The 18,553-nt window shown below is 41.5% G+C and overlaps 2 protein-coding genes across 11 annotated transcripts in view; one reads left to right on the top strand and one right to left on the bottom strand.

Annotated features, from left to right (window-relative positions):
• The window catches only part of LOC118511683 (CD63 antigen-like), a 63,457-nt gene that overhangs the window by 29,240 nt on the left and 15,664 nt on the right, over positions 1–18,553 (bottom strand). For 9 of the 10 annotated variants that reach the window (XM_036055062.1, XM_036055061.1, XM_036055059.1 and 6 more), the window contains one exon: positions 12,250–12,285. The exons of the other annotated variant lie outside the window; for it this stretch is intronic. The gene's annotated coding sequence lies outside the window, so the exon portion shown is untranslated. The remainder of the gene's footprint in view (positions 1–12,249; positions 12,286–18,553) is intronic. 10 annotated transcript variants of the gene reach the window in all.
• Positions 297–3,922, top strand: LOC118511678 (ERC protein 2-like). The gene is made up of 2 exons (XM_036055046.1): positions 297–1,167; positions 1,245–3,922. The coding sequence occupies exons 1-2, from the start codon at positions 803–805 to the stop codon at positions 2,944–2,946; spliced, it is 2,067 nt and encodes a 688-aa protein (XP_035910939.1). The 5' UTR covers positions 297–802; the 3' UTR covers positions 2,947–3,922.

Genomic DNA, 18,553 nt, shown 5'->3' with positions numbered 1-18,553 from the left:
ATGCATACGCGCGAAGAATCTTTCTGCCTTATCTTGCACATACACTAGGAGCTGGCTGGGTATGTTCTGAGTACACGGCACGATTTCGGGGAAGTTTATAAATCTAGGAAAAAAATACACTTTTGCACTTTTGCTTCCACTTAACATTAACAAGCACGATGGAGGATAGACAAACTTGTGATTTAATTTTTTATTTGGATACATTATTACATTGAATCCAATTTCCGCAAACAGGAGCATCGTTAATGAAAATAATTTATTTATTATCAATAGATCGTTTTGAGCAGATCCTGAAACTGGAAACTATCGTCTGTAAACGAACAAATACAATTTGCAACTGCAACGCAAATACTCCACTACGACCATTTTGATTTTTCTTACGAGTTCTCTATAACGATTTGAATAAGATCCCAACTTTTCTTTAACTTCATTTAGTTAATCATTTTTGTCTCTTACAGATAATCTACACACAAAATGATAACCTCGTAATCCAAGTGGTAAATCTTTCGACGTCCCCATACATTAACCGTCATATTACATTCCTTCGCTTACAGCTCATGGTTGTACAAAAGCTCCCAACTCCCTAACCAAACCAACGAAATATTTCGGCCAGCGGACAATATTGGATGCTACACCTCTAGAACGGGCTAGCGTTCTACCATTAATTACCGCCAAAAGCCTATTCCCGAAAGCGACAGATTTATGATGTCCCGGCTAAGCACCACCAGGGCAGCACAAACATCGTTCACACGCGACGATTCATGGGAACGTAGTAACCACAGGCATCTAACATCGAAACGTAATGAATGCAGAAGCTCACTCGCAAGCACAGGAAGCCGACCAAGTGCTGCGTGATATTGCGCTCAAGAACCTACAGCTCCGTCGGCTCACCAGTGTCCTGTTGGTTGATTCCGAGTTTCTGCGTCTTTGCGACACGTTCGACGAAGCGAAGCGTACCTTTGAGCGGGCTGCTGCTGATAACGTGGTTGATCGATTTTCCATCGATAGTGACACGGAGGAGGATATTATTGCGTTACTGGAACTAAAGATTAAAATTTTGCAGCGTTCGGGGAAAAGTTGTTTGCAACGCATTATCAAATACAACGACGCACGAAAGGAAGATACACCGGAATTGCAGGAAGCACAGTTCAAGGATCGGCTACAGACGTTAGTAAGCATTGTTAGATGGAGCGCGCAAAAAAAATCTGCTCTTATTTTATTCGATGAATTCCTTCCTTTTTCAGAGCACTTGTACAACTTAACAAAAGTCACAGACGTTTTCGGCAGGGCGTTTTGGACATTAGTTGGAGTGTTGGTGATATACGCCAACTTCAGGATATCGAGTCTCGCCTGCAAAAGACAGATTTCTTGCATAGTATTGTGTGCAAAAACCATTTGAACTGCTTGCAAGTCCTGCAATCTACGAACCTTGACAACACCATTGAGCTTAGCTGTGTTCGGTTACGGTTCGCGGTAAATTCCTTTTTAGTTTTTGCACTCGTTCAGCTGTGTGAGCTTCTGGACACGATGGAAAGTGAAGAGAGCGTCCGCCGAATGCATTCAAAGCTACAGGACGAGATACGCCGCTCGTTGAATGATATCCAGGTGAACGAAGAAGAGCTGGCATCGCTTCGTCAGAAACTGTTCACCTCCGCCGATAGTCTTACGGCACAGCGAACCATCGCGATTGAGCAGCGCGAAAAGCAAGGTCTCGATCTGCAGGAACATCTGCGTACTATCGACCTGCTGGAACTAGATCGTGAGGAAATTGAAGGCCGCGTTACCCGACTGATCGAAGAAAGGGAGGAAATCCAGAAGCAGTTGGACGAGCGCCGACGCCTGCTTCACGATGGTATGCGTGAGATTGTACGCCTAGAGCGTCTGATCGAGCAGATCGAGCGGGAAATGTCGGAACGCACGGCAAAGTTCCAGCAGGAAGCGCAACGGCTCGAACAGCGACGGCTGGACATTCTCAACGATAAAACCCTCAGTCCCGAAGAACGAGCTCGATTGTTGGCTGAGTGTGATGCAGAGCTGCTTGAGCTGCGTCAATCACACACCAGCAACATTAATCTGCTTGAAGCTCGCTGCGATGAACTGAAACGTCTGTCCAAAAGTCTCGCCACAGACGTCGAAACCTTTCGTGACGAGGTGGCACGAAAGCATCGTGATCAACTTGCGGAGCTGGAAAGGCAGAAGCTCCTGGCTACTACTCCTTCCCAGATAGCGCTGATAGAGGCACAGATCCAGCTGCAGCAGGCCGAATTCAACGAGAATCTCACCATGTTGAGTCGTGCCCAAGCTCGCCCAGAGTACTTCTTCGACGAACATGGACGCTACTATTTCAACGAAGCTGGCGAACGCATTTACAAGCGAGATTCCTATGCGTCTGAGTATTGCCTAGGACCGGACGGTGAAATGGTTAAGATTTCGTCCGCCCTCAGCCTACAGACGGACGAAAATGGCGTTTACTTTATTGATAAATTCGGACAGAAAATTTACCAGCAACAACACTTTGCCGACGCGGCTGGCGAATACTATCTCGATGCAAGCGGTACACGTGTTTACACCGGAAAGTCGACTGAGCCAATGTTGAGTGCATCCAGCAAATTCCCGTCTCCGTTCGAACGTACCCAACCACCTCAACCCACCGGTTCGACAGAATCATCCGGTGCAGATGGCGAATTTCTGCCGGAGTCCGAATCAATGCAAGAGCTGCGAGGACGTGTTGCAAACGATGTGGCTTACATTGAAGAAACCGTGGGAGTTGCGTTGCGGAAAGGGCTGGCAGCACTTTCCCGCACCCGACCGGACGATCCTATCGGGTATCTGGCGGATTACTTGGCGCTGTTTCAAAAGAACGCAATGGAAACAAAGCGGCGACAGCAGCTGCTCGAAAGGCTTCGCTTAGAGGAAAGTGATTGTAGAGCGGAAAGCCGGATATAAATATGTTCAATGCGGACGGATTTTCCTGATTGAAAGTAACGCCAGGAAACCTAATCCTGTTTTTTTTTTCAATCATTCGATACGGGATAGTGGTGTATCGAATTCTTGATGAAGCGATAGCTGTGCAATGAAACGAGAGACAAAATTGGTTGTGGAGTTCAAATTAGTTGGTTCACTAAATTTGAATTTCTCTTGCCTTTTATACGATTTTCTTTAACCCATTTGTTTTTTTTCTAAATTAAGACTGATAAAATCAAGTCTAATAACGATGCCAAATGCAATTCAAAATGGACCAATCGAAAGTACTATATTAAATATACATGATTTTCACATGTCAGTAGGGGCATTAAATGATATATTTTCTTGCATGCTCCACGGCTTTTGTGGTGTAAAACAATCGGTCCCTGTAGTGGCAACCACACCAGGAAAAGCACGATGAAAATGCGACTGAAGTTTACATGTCAACGCCAAAAATGGTTGACCATATGGTACAATATTTGGGATAAATATTAATAAATAAATATTGTTCGCCATTGTTCCGCGCATCGTACAACCATGTATCACCTTTTCTGACATCCCGACATTCCGATCTCTACAATGGCAAATGGTTCGAACATTAATATTGTCCCGTCTCTTTAATGAACCTTTTTGCTTCATGCTCAATATACGACAAAAAAATGTGTTAATCTTGCACAGCTGGACATTTTACAACACGTACCGCTTTGGCACGTGGTAGAGACGTCCCGTTGAAGAGGGGTTAGTAATAAATTCTCTGTTTATTGATCTTTAATCTGCTGACACAGGCTTTGGTGGGTTGTACAGATAATGGTTGCCGGAGTCCCAACCGGTAACACGCACCGGCAAACAAACGGTTCTACCTCCACAAAGTAGAAGCTAATGCAAAATGACAGCCCACATCCGAACTGGTTCGATCGTTCTGCAGGATAGGGGAATAAGCAAAGATCAGGATGGTAAACCGGGAAACCTTCATGCAATAATCACAGCAATATTTTATCGTGATCCATTTCACACCGTTATGTGATTGGTTCGATGTACGGTCGGGAGCTGAAGCCGATCGATTTTTCTTCCAAATGTGCTAAGTGCTTAAGCTCGAAAACAGCCCAACGATTTTCGTTTCTGCTGTCGGAAAGATTCGCTTCAAATGTTTGCGGATGCGATGCGGAATCAACGGCAGTGATAGACTTATCTTGGTGAGCGAACTTTCTTCACAAACCCCAAAAACTTTACCACATTCACAGGTTGGGTGTTCGGTTTGGAAAGCTTTTCTTCCTATTCACTTTCGTTGATCCGGCTGGCTCATCCCCGGCGGCAGTTGGCTAAGGTTGATAAAATAAATGAACATCGTGTATCAATTCATCCGTCTTCCAATCCGTGAAGCTCCAGCGTATGGCAAGATGAAGCATACAGTTGATTAAGAAAAATAGACCCTGAGAGAGGCAACCTTTCCGGAGAACAAAGCAAGAAATTCACTGCAATGCCATTACTTTGCATATACTCTGTACGGTGGATTCTATCTAAAATGATTGGAGCATTTTTACCCAGTCATTACAAAATGAAAGATATCCACTAGTTTACGATACACCACAACCTTTAAGGGTTACAGCAAAATGGAAACCTGAATTTTCCGGACAAATTGGTGTTAAACCAATGGTGAACAAATATCCAACCGAACAGACTGGACGACCCGGCAGACTCCTACGGCGCAAACATTTTCCAGGCAGTGTTGTGGGATATTTGTGTCCCCCCCCCCCCTCCCCTTCCGGAAGATATTTCGAGGGACGCATACCGTCAGCATTCATCGTGTGTCCATCATCATAATCATCATCTGACCATTTGCACCACGCCGAAAGCTAAAAGATTCATCGTCACCACAGGGGACGCATCTGTGTGATGTTGTTCGTCCATAGAGTTTTTTCTGTTCTTTCAATTTTACTGCCGTCTGGGGTCTGCCGTGGGGTGAACTCTTAATTAAATCAGGATACGATGTCCGAATAGAACAGATGGTACTGTGTGTTGGAGCTTTCCAGAACTTTTTCTACGATAGTTATGCCAGCTGAAGTGATGAGGGACGCGTGCAAGAGTCGGTTGGAATCATTCAAATGCGTCCAAAAACTATTCCCATTGGTATAATGCAAATGAAGCTTGTTTGTGGGTGCCACAGGTAACAAGCTCTAATCAAAGGAACGCCATTGAGAACTAATTTTGTAAAATGAGTTTTAATATAATTAAATAAATAAATAATTGAATTTAATGCTAAATTATGCTGCTAGGGGTGTTGAATTTGCCATGTACGTTGTTTAAAGCAAATTTTGCTTCGAAGGTTTATTCTTAGCTCGAAATTACTAACCAAGCAGTAAAATGGATAGTACACTTGAATACCTCCAAACAGCAGAGGACGGCAACCGCATATTTGACCAATAAACCGAGATTATGTTCCGGATTAAATAAAGTTCACTCAACCAAGCCGCTCCTCATCCCAGCTACCTTAAACAAAACACTTTATGTGCGTTTATGAGCACATCTCTCTATCTCTCTGGTCGGGGCTTTTGCGATGGCATTCCTTGCCAATTTTACCACAATTCACTGCCACCTCTACTGCCCGTGACCACAGACAGAGTACTTTAATTTTGATAGCATTACTTAAGGCCACAGTTGAGATACGGGACAAGGGATAATGCTTCTTAAATAAATCGCCGAAACGAAATTCGGTTTTCCAAGAACTCTGAGGTGAGATGATAGTACTAGCTTGAACGACCACTTGTGTAAACACATTAATCAAACAACAATCTACCGACAGCAGTAAATGTGAAGTTGAAGTATGTGATCGGTGGTTGGAAGCTTTCCGTGCGAGGGAAACTTTCTAAGGGTGATTTGTTATAAATCGAAAGAAATGAATGCAATGAATAATTAAGCAGTGATTATGAAGCATGTAACATAACTTTTGCTGTTAAATACACCTTCAAAATTAGCAACAATGAAAAAAAAACATTCAAAGGGGAAGGTTTTTCTACATCACTTTAATAAATCATTTCATTTCATCTAGTGTTATCTCGTTTGACCTACCCCAACATCAATCATTTCATGCCCGGACAGTTCTGCTCCGTCGAAAGGGCATGCACTTGAGTGCACAAACAAAACCAATTAAGCAATGTGTATTGAATTCAAATTCAAATTGAACTGTATTCGCACCATCGATAAATTTCCATTCCAATTCCTTCCTCACCCGGGGGTGACTTCTGCTTTGCATGATATTAATTTCGAAAATGCCTTCGAGAGCGAAAGAACGTGTGGCAGCAAAATGTGCTCGCTACGAATGCTAATTTAAATGATAATGCGTTTGTGGTGTGCAAATAAGCTATTATTGCAATTCAAATGGAACGCCCGTGGGTTTTTCATATTTTTGGAGAAAAAAATTGGCCGCCGTGCATTTCGTGCTTGTACGATCATCTTTTAAGTATATTTCTTAATGCTATTGCTTCTATTTCTTTCGAACAATTTTATCCAAGAATTTGAAGTATGGCCGCTAAACCACACCGGAGGGAAACTCTAAACCGGTGCGCGGCATTTTATTTCTTCCCCACTACCATCCACCATTACTTTCGTGATTCAATTTGTTTCCACTGTCAGTCAAAAATTTGGACAATCTTCGTAAAACTGTGCATCAATCCATCTTTTTCCATGTCGCACTGGGACACAAAAGTGAACGATTGTCCCGATGGACGGGAAATGAATATTGACGTGAAGAGCAGAAAAAAAGAATGACACAGGAAATTTATGACCAGTAAAGCTATGATACTGCTCATCTCATAAGAGATCGTTCCTTAAAACCCGTATACAGCTTTTTAGATCCGATAACACACAAATACCTTCGCAGGATTAGGAATCGCAAAATTGTACCTATGATTTATGTGAACGAGGACTCCACTCGATCTTGATTAAACCATATTTTGAATCTGGTTTGCCGGATTTGCAAGCCCGAAAGAAGTTCTAATGTAACATGAATTCTTCCTAATGACCCTCGTCACTGCAAAATTTCGGGAAGGATCTACAGCTTCCTAGAAATTGTCGGAACTTCTGGCTCGAGCAAGTTTCCGATTCATTTGGCACACGATAAGGAGAACTTTCGAAAGCAGCACAGCGCAAAACTTGCCATCCTTAACTTGATACACGACGTACCACCGTCGGGTTGAGGGAAACGAAATTGAGGCCCAATAGCTGCGCTGGATATTGCTTTTCGAGAGTGTTGTGTTTAGCAGGCAAAAAGATTTGCCCCAACGGAAGGGATATCAACGAATGTAGCTCTGAATAGCTTTGTGTGGTTTGATACGCTGAGCTGACCGAACGAACGTTCTACATAGTGTAATTTAACTTTACACACACAAAAAAAAACCCATATATACTGCGATGCATGCATGCCAAAAATGCCATGCTTCTTTGCTGAAGCGAACCGCGAACAAGTTGTCGATGGCAGCAACAGTATGTTAAGAGAATCCTTGTAACTGCTTCGGCAAACAAGCAATACTTTGTACGCTTTCTACCACATCCTGATGCAGGCAAATGTATCAAGTTTTAGCTACCGGTTTGTTTCCATACGCTTACCATTCACAATGTATCGTATTAAGGCAAATGAGGATGATGAAGGTACGGCTAACATCTTGCCGCAATTTCGCTTTCTCGGTAAGCAATCAAATACCACAAACGATGAGAGTTGACGCAAATCTAATATGGCGATTCATCGGGGATTTGAAAATTGAGCTTGATAAAAAAATACACATTGTAATACAAAATTGCGCTTCTGCAAAATGAAAGTAAAATCAAATACACAGTGAAACGGAGACATGACTTTGAAGAAAAAGACCCCGTTGAGTGTAGTTTATCACAGTACAAATGAGATAAAATATGCATACGGGAACCCAAGCCGCACACACTACTCATCAACACGTCCAAAACGGTGCCAACCAAGTGCAGCAAAAGGGCGATGCATGGACAAGCGTTGTCGACGACAAGAAGAAAACCTTTGTCAACATGAGACAGATGATCGTCACCTTACCGAAGCATCCGCCAAGTCTCGCTCGCTTATCTCAGCGTTTATGCAGCATTCGCAAAAGTTGCAAAAGGTAAGCACCAAGCCGTGTATAAGTGAAGTGATGCTGTTCCAAAATGGTTAAGATGGAAGGTGCATAAAGAGTGTACAATGCCAAATGCGCAGCCGGGCACTTCTAGGCATAATGCGCGAAAAGAAGGAAAGACCAGGTAGGGGATGGAAGCATTTTTCACAAGACGTCCTACATTTTCTTTTTGTTTTTCGGAGAACACTCCGGAAGCAGGACAAATCTTCAGATTGTCTTGAGAGTGCTGAAATGAAATGCATAATACAAAAGGGACGCGCGCACAAGTCTGGAGAAATGTGTCCCTTCAGAAGTCCCTTTCCATTCTTTGTCACAAAATGTATGGCTTTAAAAGAGAAGACTTGTAAAATGAAAATTATAGCATAATGTTTCTACTTTCGCTTATTGCATGAAATGCTCATGGGGACAATCTAAAGCGGAAGTTTTTGGCCGTTGGAGACTTTTCATCATTTGCACGAAACATTGAATTTTGTTACATCGATCGAACGGAAGCAACAACTTCCGTCCAAATATCCGGAATGATTACTCAGCTCTTCTACGCTATGAATTGTAGAAAATTTAATAACTGATTCGCTGCCACTGTTCGACAGTTCGGCTGAAGTTTGCACGGTTGGGAACATCCGTTTACCGGAATCCGGAACTACTTGGTTGATTAAGTCATCTAAAAAACTTAAATATTCAAAATAAGATGGCTAAATGAAGCCTAAAAATTCGATCGATTATTATGATCAAGCAACTGGAAGCTTAGACTGGGCTAAAATCTGTAAATACTACCAGCAATGAAACATGATCGCTTTGGAAAAAACTTTCTGCGAAACCGTTCCTTCCATTACTTTCGTTTGTATCTGTGTCAATAAAAAGGTTGCTGAATAAAAATTCAACGCCCAACTCGTCACTTTATATCGACGTCCAACTCTATTGGACAGACAATTTTCGACAAGTCAAACAGCAGCAGCTGACTCAACATTTTATGCCAGTGTGTCACCCACTCGCCGGCAAAGTTTCGATTTTCGTAAAAAAAGCAACAGTATCCGTGTTGCCACTTGCGTTCCGGTTTCGTAAATTCCGAAATTTGCTACCAACCAAAGTGGACAAAAAGGAAAAGCTGGATTTTTCATTCCACGAACGAAACTAATCGTCAAAAGACATCGTCCGGACGAACGTCTTTACAACCGCGTTGCTGTCGGAAAAATCGGTTGCAGCTCGCTGCTCGGACAGCTGCTGGAACACGACCGACGAGGAAAGTGTTATCCATTATCTAATTAAAGATAATTTATTGTAACGAAGCGGACACGCGGGAAGGGAAGTAACGCAACCGTTTCGCTTCTGGCATGAATCTCTTTGATGAGTTTTATAATTACGAAAATAATTGTCGTCGAATTTCTACCAATAAGCTCGTTTCGGTTTCGAGCAGGATGAATTTCAGTTGAATGAAGTTGACGGGTGAGGGTTGAAATTTTTGCCCAGCGTATCTTATTTCTGTCCTACTATTTCAATTTCCAAAAAACGGTGGTAAATAATTGAACAAGTTTACTAAAGGCTTCCTACGCTAAATTATTTATTTAGTTGCGGTGACGGTTTTTACAGGGTTGTATCGGATATCGAATCCTATCAAGATCTTCGTCTCGTACGCAAGACTGACCTGACTGACTGGATGACTATAGGAATGGCAGGTCCAAGAATTTCTTTAGGTTTTGGTGGGAGAGAAATCGAAGTTCTACTAAGTAAGTAAATAGATATTAGCTCTACAGAACAGTTAATTCTTACTAAGAAGACTATCCAGACAAGATTCGATCCAACACATCCGGCGCATTAATCCGAATATTGAAGGATGCGATCCAGCTTCAAAACATAGGTTTATTAAGTGCCAGTTTCTGGTATGTACTTTGATGAAATATTGAAAGATTGCAAGTTCACCCCCCACACTGGCAAGCAAAACTAGCCCCCAACAAAAATTTTGACGGCGACGATTACGACCAGCTGAAAAGATAATAAATTGGCTTCCGAGTTAGAAGTGGTGTCTCAAAATTCCTAATTCGAGTTTTCTAATGTAAAGCAACATAAACTTTACCACATTATAACATTTTAGCACATAGTCTGATAAAACAAACTTGATGACATGTTTTACGGTTGTTGAAACAAAGTTGTAAAAATTGTATTAAATGACAAACCTGTCAGCATAAAATGGTCAATAAAAAAGCAATAAATACCAACACGAGCACTCATTTTCCCAGATTATGCACTGACAATCATAGCTACTATCAAAATATCCATAAAAAACTTTGCCATAAATGTTCGTACTCTTCCCCCAGCTTTCTTTTGTTAAGCTGCCACACACTTTTGACAAGTTTGCAGGGCGACATAGGCGCACATACGCGTTCCCTTGTGGCTTAGAAATCTTCGGATTCCGTCTTTCAGCGCGGTGTTTATACTTTTCCAAACGACATAAATAATAAGCCTCATCTTCCCCGAATGTAACTCCATGGTCTCGCTACTTAAAGCTTCTTTTATCGACAAGTTTATCTTGCGCTGCTGCTATTTGGAAAGCATTAGGAACGCAACCACACAACAGCAACTTTTGTAGAAGGAGAAGAAAAAAGACTTTGCTCCTTACCCACACACACACACGAAACCTTATCTACAAAAAATGGGAGTTTGAGCATCATTGTAGGACAGCGTGGCAGGTTCACTTCGAACATTCTAACCAGCAACAAAAAATAGGCCGGAAATATTGTGTGTTACTCACGTTTCGAAGACGTCGGCGCAATACGATCGCAAAAAAAAGGCCGCCAGCCGTTGTTACTCCGTGTTGTCTTAATAGACGTTGTAATTCTTAAATTATGTTTCCCACGCCATTTTCCACATTGTACTGTACATCACCCCACATGGTGTGGTTGCAGCAGTCGAATAATAAAAGGCGACGTGGTTTATCTTGCTCGGTACAGGCTGAAACTTTTTCAGTTCCCTCCCGCACTGTTGCTTGGCGTGATGGGAAAATTGTCAAAACATTTATTTTCCTCCGTTTGTCGTCATCCGGACATGGTAATTTGCTGCGCAGTACAAAGCAACACCACAATGAGCATGCACACACAGCAATAGAACTCTGTTTTTCTTGATTATTGTGAGGCCTGGGGCGTTCAGTGAGGGTTTGTTTGTAGGCGTTCTCTTAAATGAACTTGAACCAATTCTTATAAAAGCGGTTTTTACCAAAAAAGAGATACAACGGTTTTTTAAGCATCTAATGACCTTATTTTTAGCCAATAAAATTTGGAAACCACACCAGAGCTTTGCGTCCACAAGGCGTAATATTTGAGTTGATAATATCTTATTTTTCAATATATGTTTCCTAAAGATAATTTTAATTGAATATCACACGTAAATAAAATAGCAATACGACTAAAATCTTCCCGTTCTAGAGTAGCAAAAGAATATGCTAGTAAGAAATACTCATTACATTCTTGCGTGAAGTCTAAGGTTCATTAAAATCTCTTACAATGTTTGTTAAAGATAAGGGGGTAGCAAACGCGGATAAAGGTAATGTTGAACTTCTCCACTCTTCAGCCACAACAATACACTACCGAAATGGCAATGATATGGTTGTAAAACATGGCCCTTGAAACATAAAATAGCTGCAAGTTGCTGCTGGAAAATCCTACCCCCCTACCTTTCACAATGATATCTGTTTCATACCAAAAAGACAGCATTCATTTACGATGAAAAGTTATGTCTTCGGAGGTCGCATACCGAATGCCTGATACTTCCTTCCTTAAGTAGTTTAACTTCTATTTCTTCCCAAATCCTATCCCCAACCGGTACAGTTACACGGGTGAAGATTTGATTGAAGAAATTAAAATTATTTTCCCTATTATTTCACGACCTTAACGCCCAATTCGACGAGGAACAGCTGTTACCGGCGGATCCCAACATAAAATGGTTCATTCAACATTTCTTCCTGAAACTTTGCGATCCTACGCTGACGAGATGATGACGGAAATTAAAATTAATTCAATAGAATTTTGCCATGATATCGTTACTGCTTTGGAGACAGCGAGCGTGAAGCTTGCGTTTTCGATATCTATCTCTCTTTTTAACATGTTTTCTGTTTTATTTTTAAAATAAATAGTAAAAAAAAGATAAACTTCTTTATACATACCTTCAAATTACAGATCCTTTCACAATTCTCAGTAATCTGAAAAAAATAAACAAAAGAAAACATCAATAAAGAGGATTGAGAATTAACACGAAAATAAGTTGTTGTGTTGCTGATCGGGCAAATAATTCAGTAGAAAAACACATTTTTTCATCATTACGCCCTTTAAGCGATAATGACTTTCAACAGTGCAATTAACAATCGGTTTTTATAAAACAGAAAAGAAAATCGATGAAAACCATCCTCTTCATGGTGTAAAAGACATCTTGAAGACGCATTGAAAGATGCCACGCAAGTCGACAAACATAATGCACCATCCATCTTACAAATGCTTGGTGTGCATGGGAGTGTGTTTCACCCAGGCTAGAATCAAAAGGAGCGTGCTCCTGATAGTAAACAACACAAAGAAAAGCAGTACCGCACACCGCCCATTTTAACCCATTTACTGTCGCTAATGGGAGAAGAAATTTATGGGCCAAGCACATTTTATGCACCAATTTTCAGTTGCTTCACCACCACCATGCTAACGAGCACGAGCGTGGAAGACGTACCATAAATTGGTATAACGAGGACGTGCAATTTTCGGTTCCGAAAAATATCCTAGCCGCCGGGAAATTCCTTTCTGTCGATCTTTATCCTTCCGTTCGCACACTAGTGGCACTCTCATGTGACAATGGTTGTAAGCTACCGAAAAGGGGGAACAACGCACGGTGGAAGCACTAGCTCAAGAAAGTTGTCAAGAGTAGATGGTTTCGGATGCGCTCGTCTTATGCGCGTCTGAGTAGCTGAATAGGGCTTTTCTTGTGCAGCAATTTATGGGTTATCGTTTAACAGCATCAAAATATAGTTTAGGAGGAACGCAGCACGAAGAATTCTTCACCTGACATTAATCGTGTCAAATTTCGAGCATAATATTCAGGAAGTTCTAACACCCAAAGGCCAACGACGTGACATGACATCCCGTCTGACATCATTTGTTTTGAAAAAAAGGTCTTCAGGAACAATCTCGATTTATTCTAATTAATAAACTTTCTTATCAAGATGATCCACCGAGCACGAGACATGGTTTTGGAGTGGAATTCTTCAAAAGGGTTGGAAGCGTGCTGTGGAGCAAACTGATCTTAAGAAGTTAGCAAACAAGTGTCATTTATCATTACCAACCCGTTTTGGATGGTTTGTGTGTAAAAGCTGTAATTTACGCTGGCAACAATGAAAGAACATTCTAGCAAACCAAAATGTAACTCTACTCAGATTAGTGTTGTTTTCCGTCCGTATCCAAAAACTGTCGTGGACGCTCCGTCTCCGAGATATCGCTACGTCTAAATTACAGTAATGTACGAAGCGCTGATGCCACAACAAAGTCTCCCCGAAGAGACATAATTATGGTGGAAACGCAAGAAGTAGAAAAAAAACGAATCTCATCCAAATCGATCCATTCGGCTATCGCACGAGGACGAGGGCCGAGATTGTGTGCTTTAGCGAGACAGTCGGGCGTAAATGATGATATCCTGCCCGGTTGATGGTTATGATGTTGCTGATTATGTTACGATGATTGTGCTGCATTGGTGATTAGATTCGTTGCCTGTTGCTAGTAGCGTTTCAGCGAGCTTACCGAACGACGGGAAAAAAATAAATAAAACCACGCGTAAGCCGCAGGCGGAAAGGAGCAAATCTGATAATCTAAACGATGGACAATGTGGGCAGCGGTAGAGAGGAAGCGGGGAAATTAATCGAATGAAATATGCATAAACAAATTACGCACACAATTGTTGTTGGGTAGCGCAAAACGAATAATTTCACCAAACTGTGGCTGGAAAGAAGTAAAGCATTTCCTCTTGGGATTTTTAGAAATGCTTATCAAGGGTAATTTGATACCATGTAATTGACACAATAGAATAAGAGTTTGATAAAAAAAAGTTTGGTTACAATCGCTTCGTATAAGGGTGCCAAGTCAATTTAGTGCCATTCCAGCTCTCCGGCAATTACCCCTCACTAGAAAAACATAAGCTCCAGAACAAAGTTGTGCTTTGACAAACTGCAACCCCAAAAAAACCCGACTTACAAAACCACCCACCAATCACGCAAAGTGCCTTCCACCGGGACGACGCGGGTACGAATAAATTACCATCATTAAAGTTAGAAATTACGCGGAAACAACAATCGAACGGCGAACGGCACCAAAGGCGAAACGTTTGGGCGGCATCGATCGAAACAATGCACCGTTTAGGATGGGGAAAGGGGGAACGAAACAAGGGATGTGCTAAACAAGTAAAGAGGAATTAATTGTTTTTCATGGTTGGAAAACAGGCTTGAAGCAACATAACGCAACGAAAACACTGTTATCGAAAGAGTAAAACGTGCCTTGTAGTTCAATAGCTCAAGATTCTCGGCGAAAGGGGCGAACCTGAGTTCCGGTTGGACACAATGTAGGAAAAACGGTGTCCTTTACCGTCGCGCTGTCTGGCTGGCAATCACGAAACAATGTAAAAGGATGAACACGGTATTACACGCTGCGTGACATTTGCAAAAACGTACATCGAACGCAAATCGTCTTGGAATGTCATCGACCGGAGGAAGAAAGTCTGTCGAGAGGTTTAGCATATTTGATGGGTGTCAAGTTTTGCCCATGTTTTCAATTTTTCTATCTTGTTTCGTTTGCATGAAGTTGATCATTTTTCTACCTGTAGCTCAGCAGGAGTAATTATTAATGAAGTTTGAAGTGGAAATATTTGTTGTTAGGAAGAAGTCTGTGCAGTTATGTATTTGTGGAATCGTTTGCAAAATCCTAGAAGTACATATCCTCCTAAGACGAGGTCATTGCTTCCCGGGGTAGCTCTCATACAGGTTTGTTCAATCAAAAGGTTTGTGTGTCTGTTCGATCGACGACGCTCTCATTATCATTTTTCGGCATTTGGGTAGATTTTATGAATCCTGGATTACGGTTAAGTCACAGGTGTTAAAGTCTGAGTTTTCTTAATCTGTTGCATTCACGTTTTACTGTCGTTCAACATTGTTAGGTAGAAGGAAACTTTCTTCTTTCTGCTTTCTCCAAAAGTGAGTAGTTATTACCAAAATTAGAGCAACTATAACCGACACATAAAACTGTGTAACACTCTTTATAACTTCTTGACTCAGGTATGAAGTTCGTGGAATGAACAAATTTTCTTATGCAGTTCCACGACTGTTTTGGCAATAGTTGGTCCAAATCAATTGATGATTCTATAATATTTTGGCCAAGGCGTTAGCGTCACCGGTCTTCATGCGACATGACCGCGTACAAAGAACTGACTATCCAGCTACGGATAAAATCAAGTCGCTGCAAGCTAGAAATGGCAGGTCGAGACCCCTCGAGGTTGAAGTGCCACAGAAGAAGAAGATAAATAAAATCCACGATGCACAAAACGATGGACATTCGGGTAGATTGTTTGGCCACATGTTCTTCTTCTTCCTCCTCGGCATTGCAACCTCTAGAGGTTTTGGTCAACCATTTATGGCTTTCTGTGACTTCATTTTACTTTTAAATTGAATCAATTTTCATTGGTTTTCAATTAAGCTTCGTCAAATATAGTTGAAAAAAAAGGGAAAATGCATCAATACGCACATTAACTATCATGTTTTTAGGTTACAATCGTTTCTCTAAAAACTCTGAATTTTTCAACTACACTAATAGTTCACTTCATTAAAGTAACGACCAAAGGTCAGTAATTTAAAGCGACATTGAAGCCTTACAAAAAAACCCTATTTTCTCAACAATTTTCACCTTCAAATTGCACAGCATACTACCGCCAGGCAGCAGCATTGAAAAAAGGCAACTTCGAACCGTGCCGTGATTGGAAAGAACTGCGGACCAACATTAATGGCACCTGTGTGTTTCGAAAACCATTTTCCAAACACATGTCACGTACGCGCACCCGAATGTGCGGATGCGTACCGCGCAAGCCTTTTCGGTAAAATTATTCCAATCGACACTATGTTTTTTTTTGCCCAATTCCACCCCGACAAACTTCCTGTATAAAAAGGGTATTAGGCAGGGCATATGGACACGCGCTGTCGAACGTACTTTGCATGATCTGTGCAACATCCAGTGCCCAATATGCGTTGGTTCAACAAAATTCGAAATGATACTTCCCCCGGTTGCCTGACGCTTCAACTAACGGACGGTAATGGTTTGTTTGAATGTACAGCCCGATGACCATCGCACACCCAGCAATTAATGGCTAACATTCGACACTGACCCCCATCGCAGCAGTAGCGCGGGAAATAAAAAGTGAAATACTGCCCGGAAGCCATTTGCAGGCGTGGAAAGATAATGGAACGTTGATAAAGTACACACGACAAAAAGACATACTCCACACTCACACAGACACCACGCTGCAGCGCACAAATGTACAACACTCATTTCAATTAACTCGTGGAAAAGCTCGGCTCGCTGTGTCCCCCCTGGGTGCACGAAACCGGGGACGTTCGCAGTTTTTTTCGCACATCCTCATAACGGCGACAGGTAGACAAACTTTAAAATTAATAACACATTACGGTGATGGTGGTAGCAGATGCTTACCGGTTTTGTCGATGAGCGAAACTTGACGACAACATATTTTATTTAAATTGACATCGAAAGAGGGCACTTTTATTTTGGGAATTAACAATTCCTTCAAACAATAAATTTTAAAACATTACAGTGCGAAATTTAAGTTCGTGTACAAGAATTTAGTGTGGTAAATTTAAATCCTTACAAGTGAAACAGATCCATTTGAGCGGACCATTAAAATAAAATAAAATAAATATTAAAGTTAAGCGTACTTTTAATTCCTTTTCGCAATATCACACTGTTCCGTTCCAGCTGAAGAGCCCACCAAAATTCGCAAAACCCATCAAAACTCACTAAAAGCATTTCAACAAATAAAACAAAACAAGCCCATCTGCTTTCCATTTTCAGCCCACAAAGTACTCACTTGCATTGAAAGCACAGTTCACAGCAACCCGGATGGAGTAGGTTCGAACGACGGCTCCAAAAAAAATTGGCTCACTTCCGTCCAAATCCTTTCCAAGCGGTTGGACAGGAAGTGCGCACCGTTTGCAAAACAAAAAAAAATCCCTCCCTCAATCTCAACGAAATTGGGAAAGTTTCAGCCAGGCATCATGGTGCAGTTGCACCAGCAGTTCCAGGCATCGTGATCTAGATGGAAAATGCCGCCGGCTGCTTATTTTTCCGACCGTAAAACAACGGAAACCACACTGCGCTGTCGGGCTGGATAGTAAAGGTCTCTTTTAAAAAAAAGTAAAACCTAACAATCACTTCCACCCGATTACACTAGGGCCACAACTATTGCTTGCATGGTTTTATGATGAATTTACGTGCAGCGGGAAGAGTAGTGCCACAGTGTATATATTACATTCACTGCTAAGTATAAAGAACCTAACAAACGCAATAAGTGTTGTATAGCGTGTGAAACAACCGGTATACAAAAGAGAAGTGAAAATTGTGTAACAGAAATTAGTTGCTTCATGGCGAGGAAGGCTTATTCTATTTCTGGCTGCAACTCAATGCAATAGCATAGGTGTGGTATGTGTTGCTAGCACGCCATACCACTTGTTGATATTTTTTGCAGTCGATGTTGTTTGATGCTATATGATATCCATTGCTGATGTATGCTTAAAAAAAACTGCTTCGAACGTGTTTTAATTCCTTAAACCTGTGTTCAAGCTATTAACCAAACTATCCATCGAGACAAAATATTACAACGTTATCGAATGATTTGATGAATGAGGCGGTCCGGTGGTCGAGGCGATAACGGCCCAGCCTTCATACAGCAGGACCGGCGTTCAAATCTCAAACAGACCGCCTCCTTGAACTCAGACCTTGATTATCTTGCTCCAGGTAAAACCAAGTCACCTAAAGCCAGAAATGACAGACCACGAGCCCATTCGAGGTTGCAGTGCCAAGGAAGAAAAAGATTAAATGATTTGGAGAGTAAATATGATCAAAACAATCTAGAAATTCCTGGAAAAGATCGAAGAAGAACTATTGGTATTATGGGTATTATCCATGAGGAAATTGGACATTGTCAGGCACATCCTGAACACTGGTTATGTAGTTTCTTTTGAGGAAAGTCTGAGGATAAATATAGAGTGAACAACATTGTTGTACGACTGTTAAGTGTGGACAAATTTGGACCATTGAGGTATTTGCAATGGGTCACTTTATCGTTGAGAATCTTGGATTCAGGGATCATTCGTCCACATGATGAGGAATATCCTAGAAAAGATGGATATTCTTACGCAAAACTCGCAGTTTATGTCTAGGATG

This window comes from Anopheles stephensi, chromosome 3, assembly GCF_013141755.1.
Source record: "Anopheles stephensi strain Indian chromosome 3, UCI_ANSTEP_V1.0, whole genome shotgun sequence".
NCBI classification, from domain to species: domain Eukaryota; kingdom Metazoa; phylum Arthropoda; class Insecta; order Diptera; family Culicidae; genus Anopheles; species Anopheles stephensi.
This window is presented reverse-complemented; position numbering and strand designations above follow the sequence as displayed.

What these genes read in the sequence shown, in the direction of transcription:
- LOC118511678 (XM_036055046.1), top strand. Translation starts at nt 803, where the DNA reads ATGAATGCAGAAGCTCACTCGCAAGCACAGGAAGCCGACCAAGTGCTG. An exon ending in TTCAAGGATCGGCTACAGAC is followed by an intron (nt 1,168 to 1,244) that starts GTTAGTAAGCAT and finishes TTCCTTTTTCAG; the next exon opens with AGCACTTGTACAACTTAACA.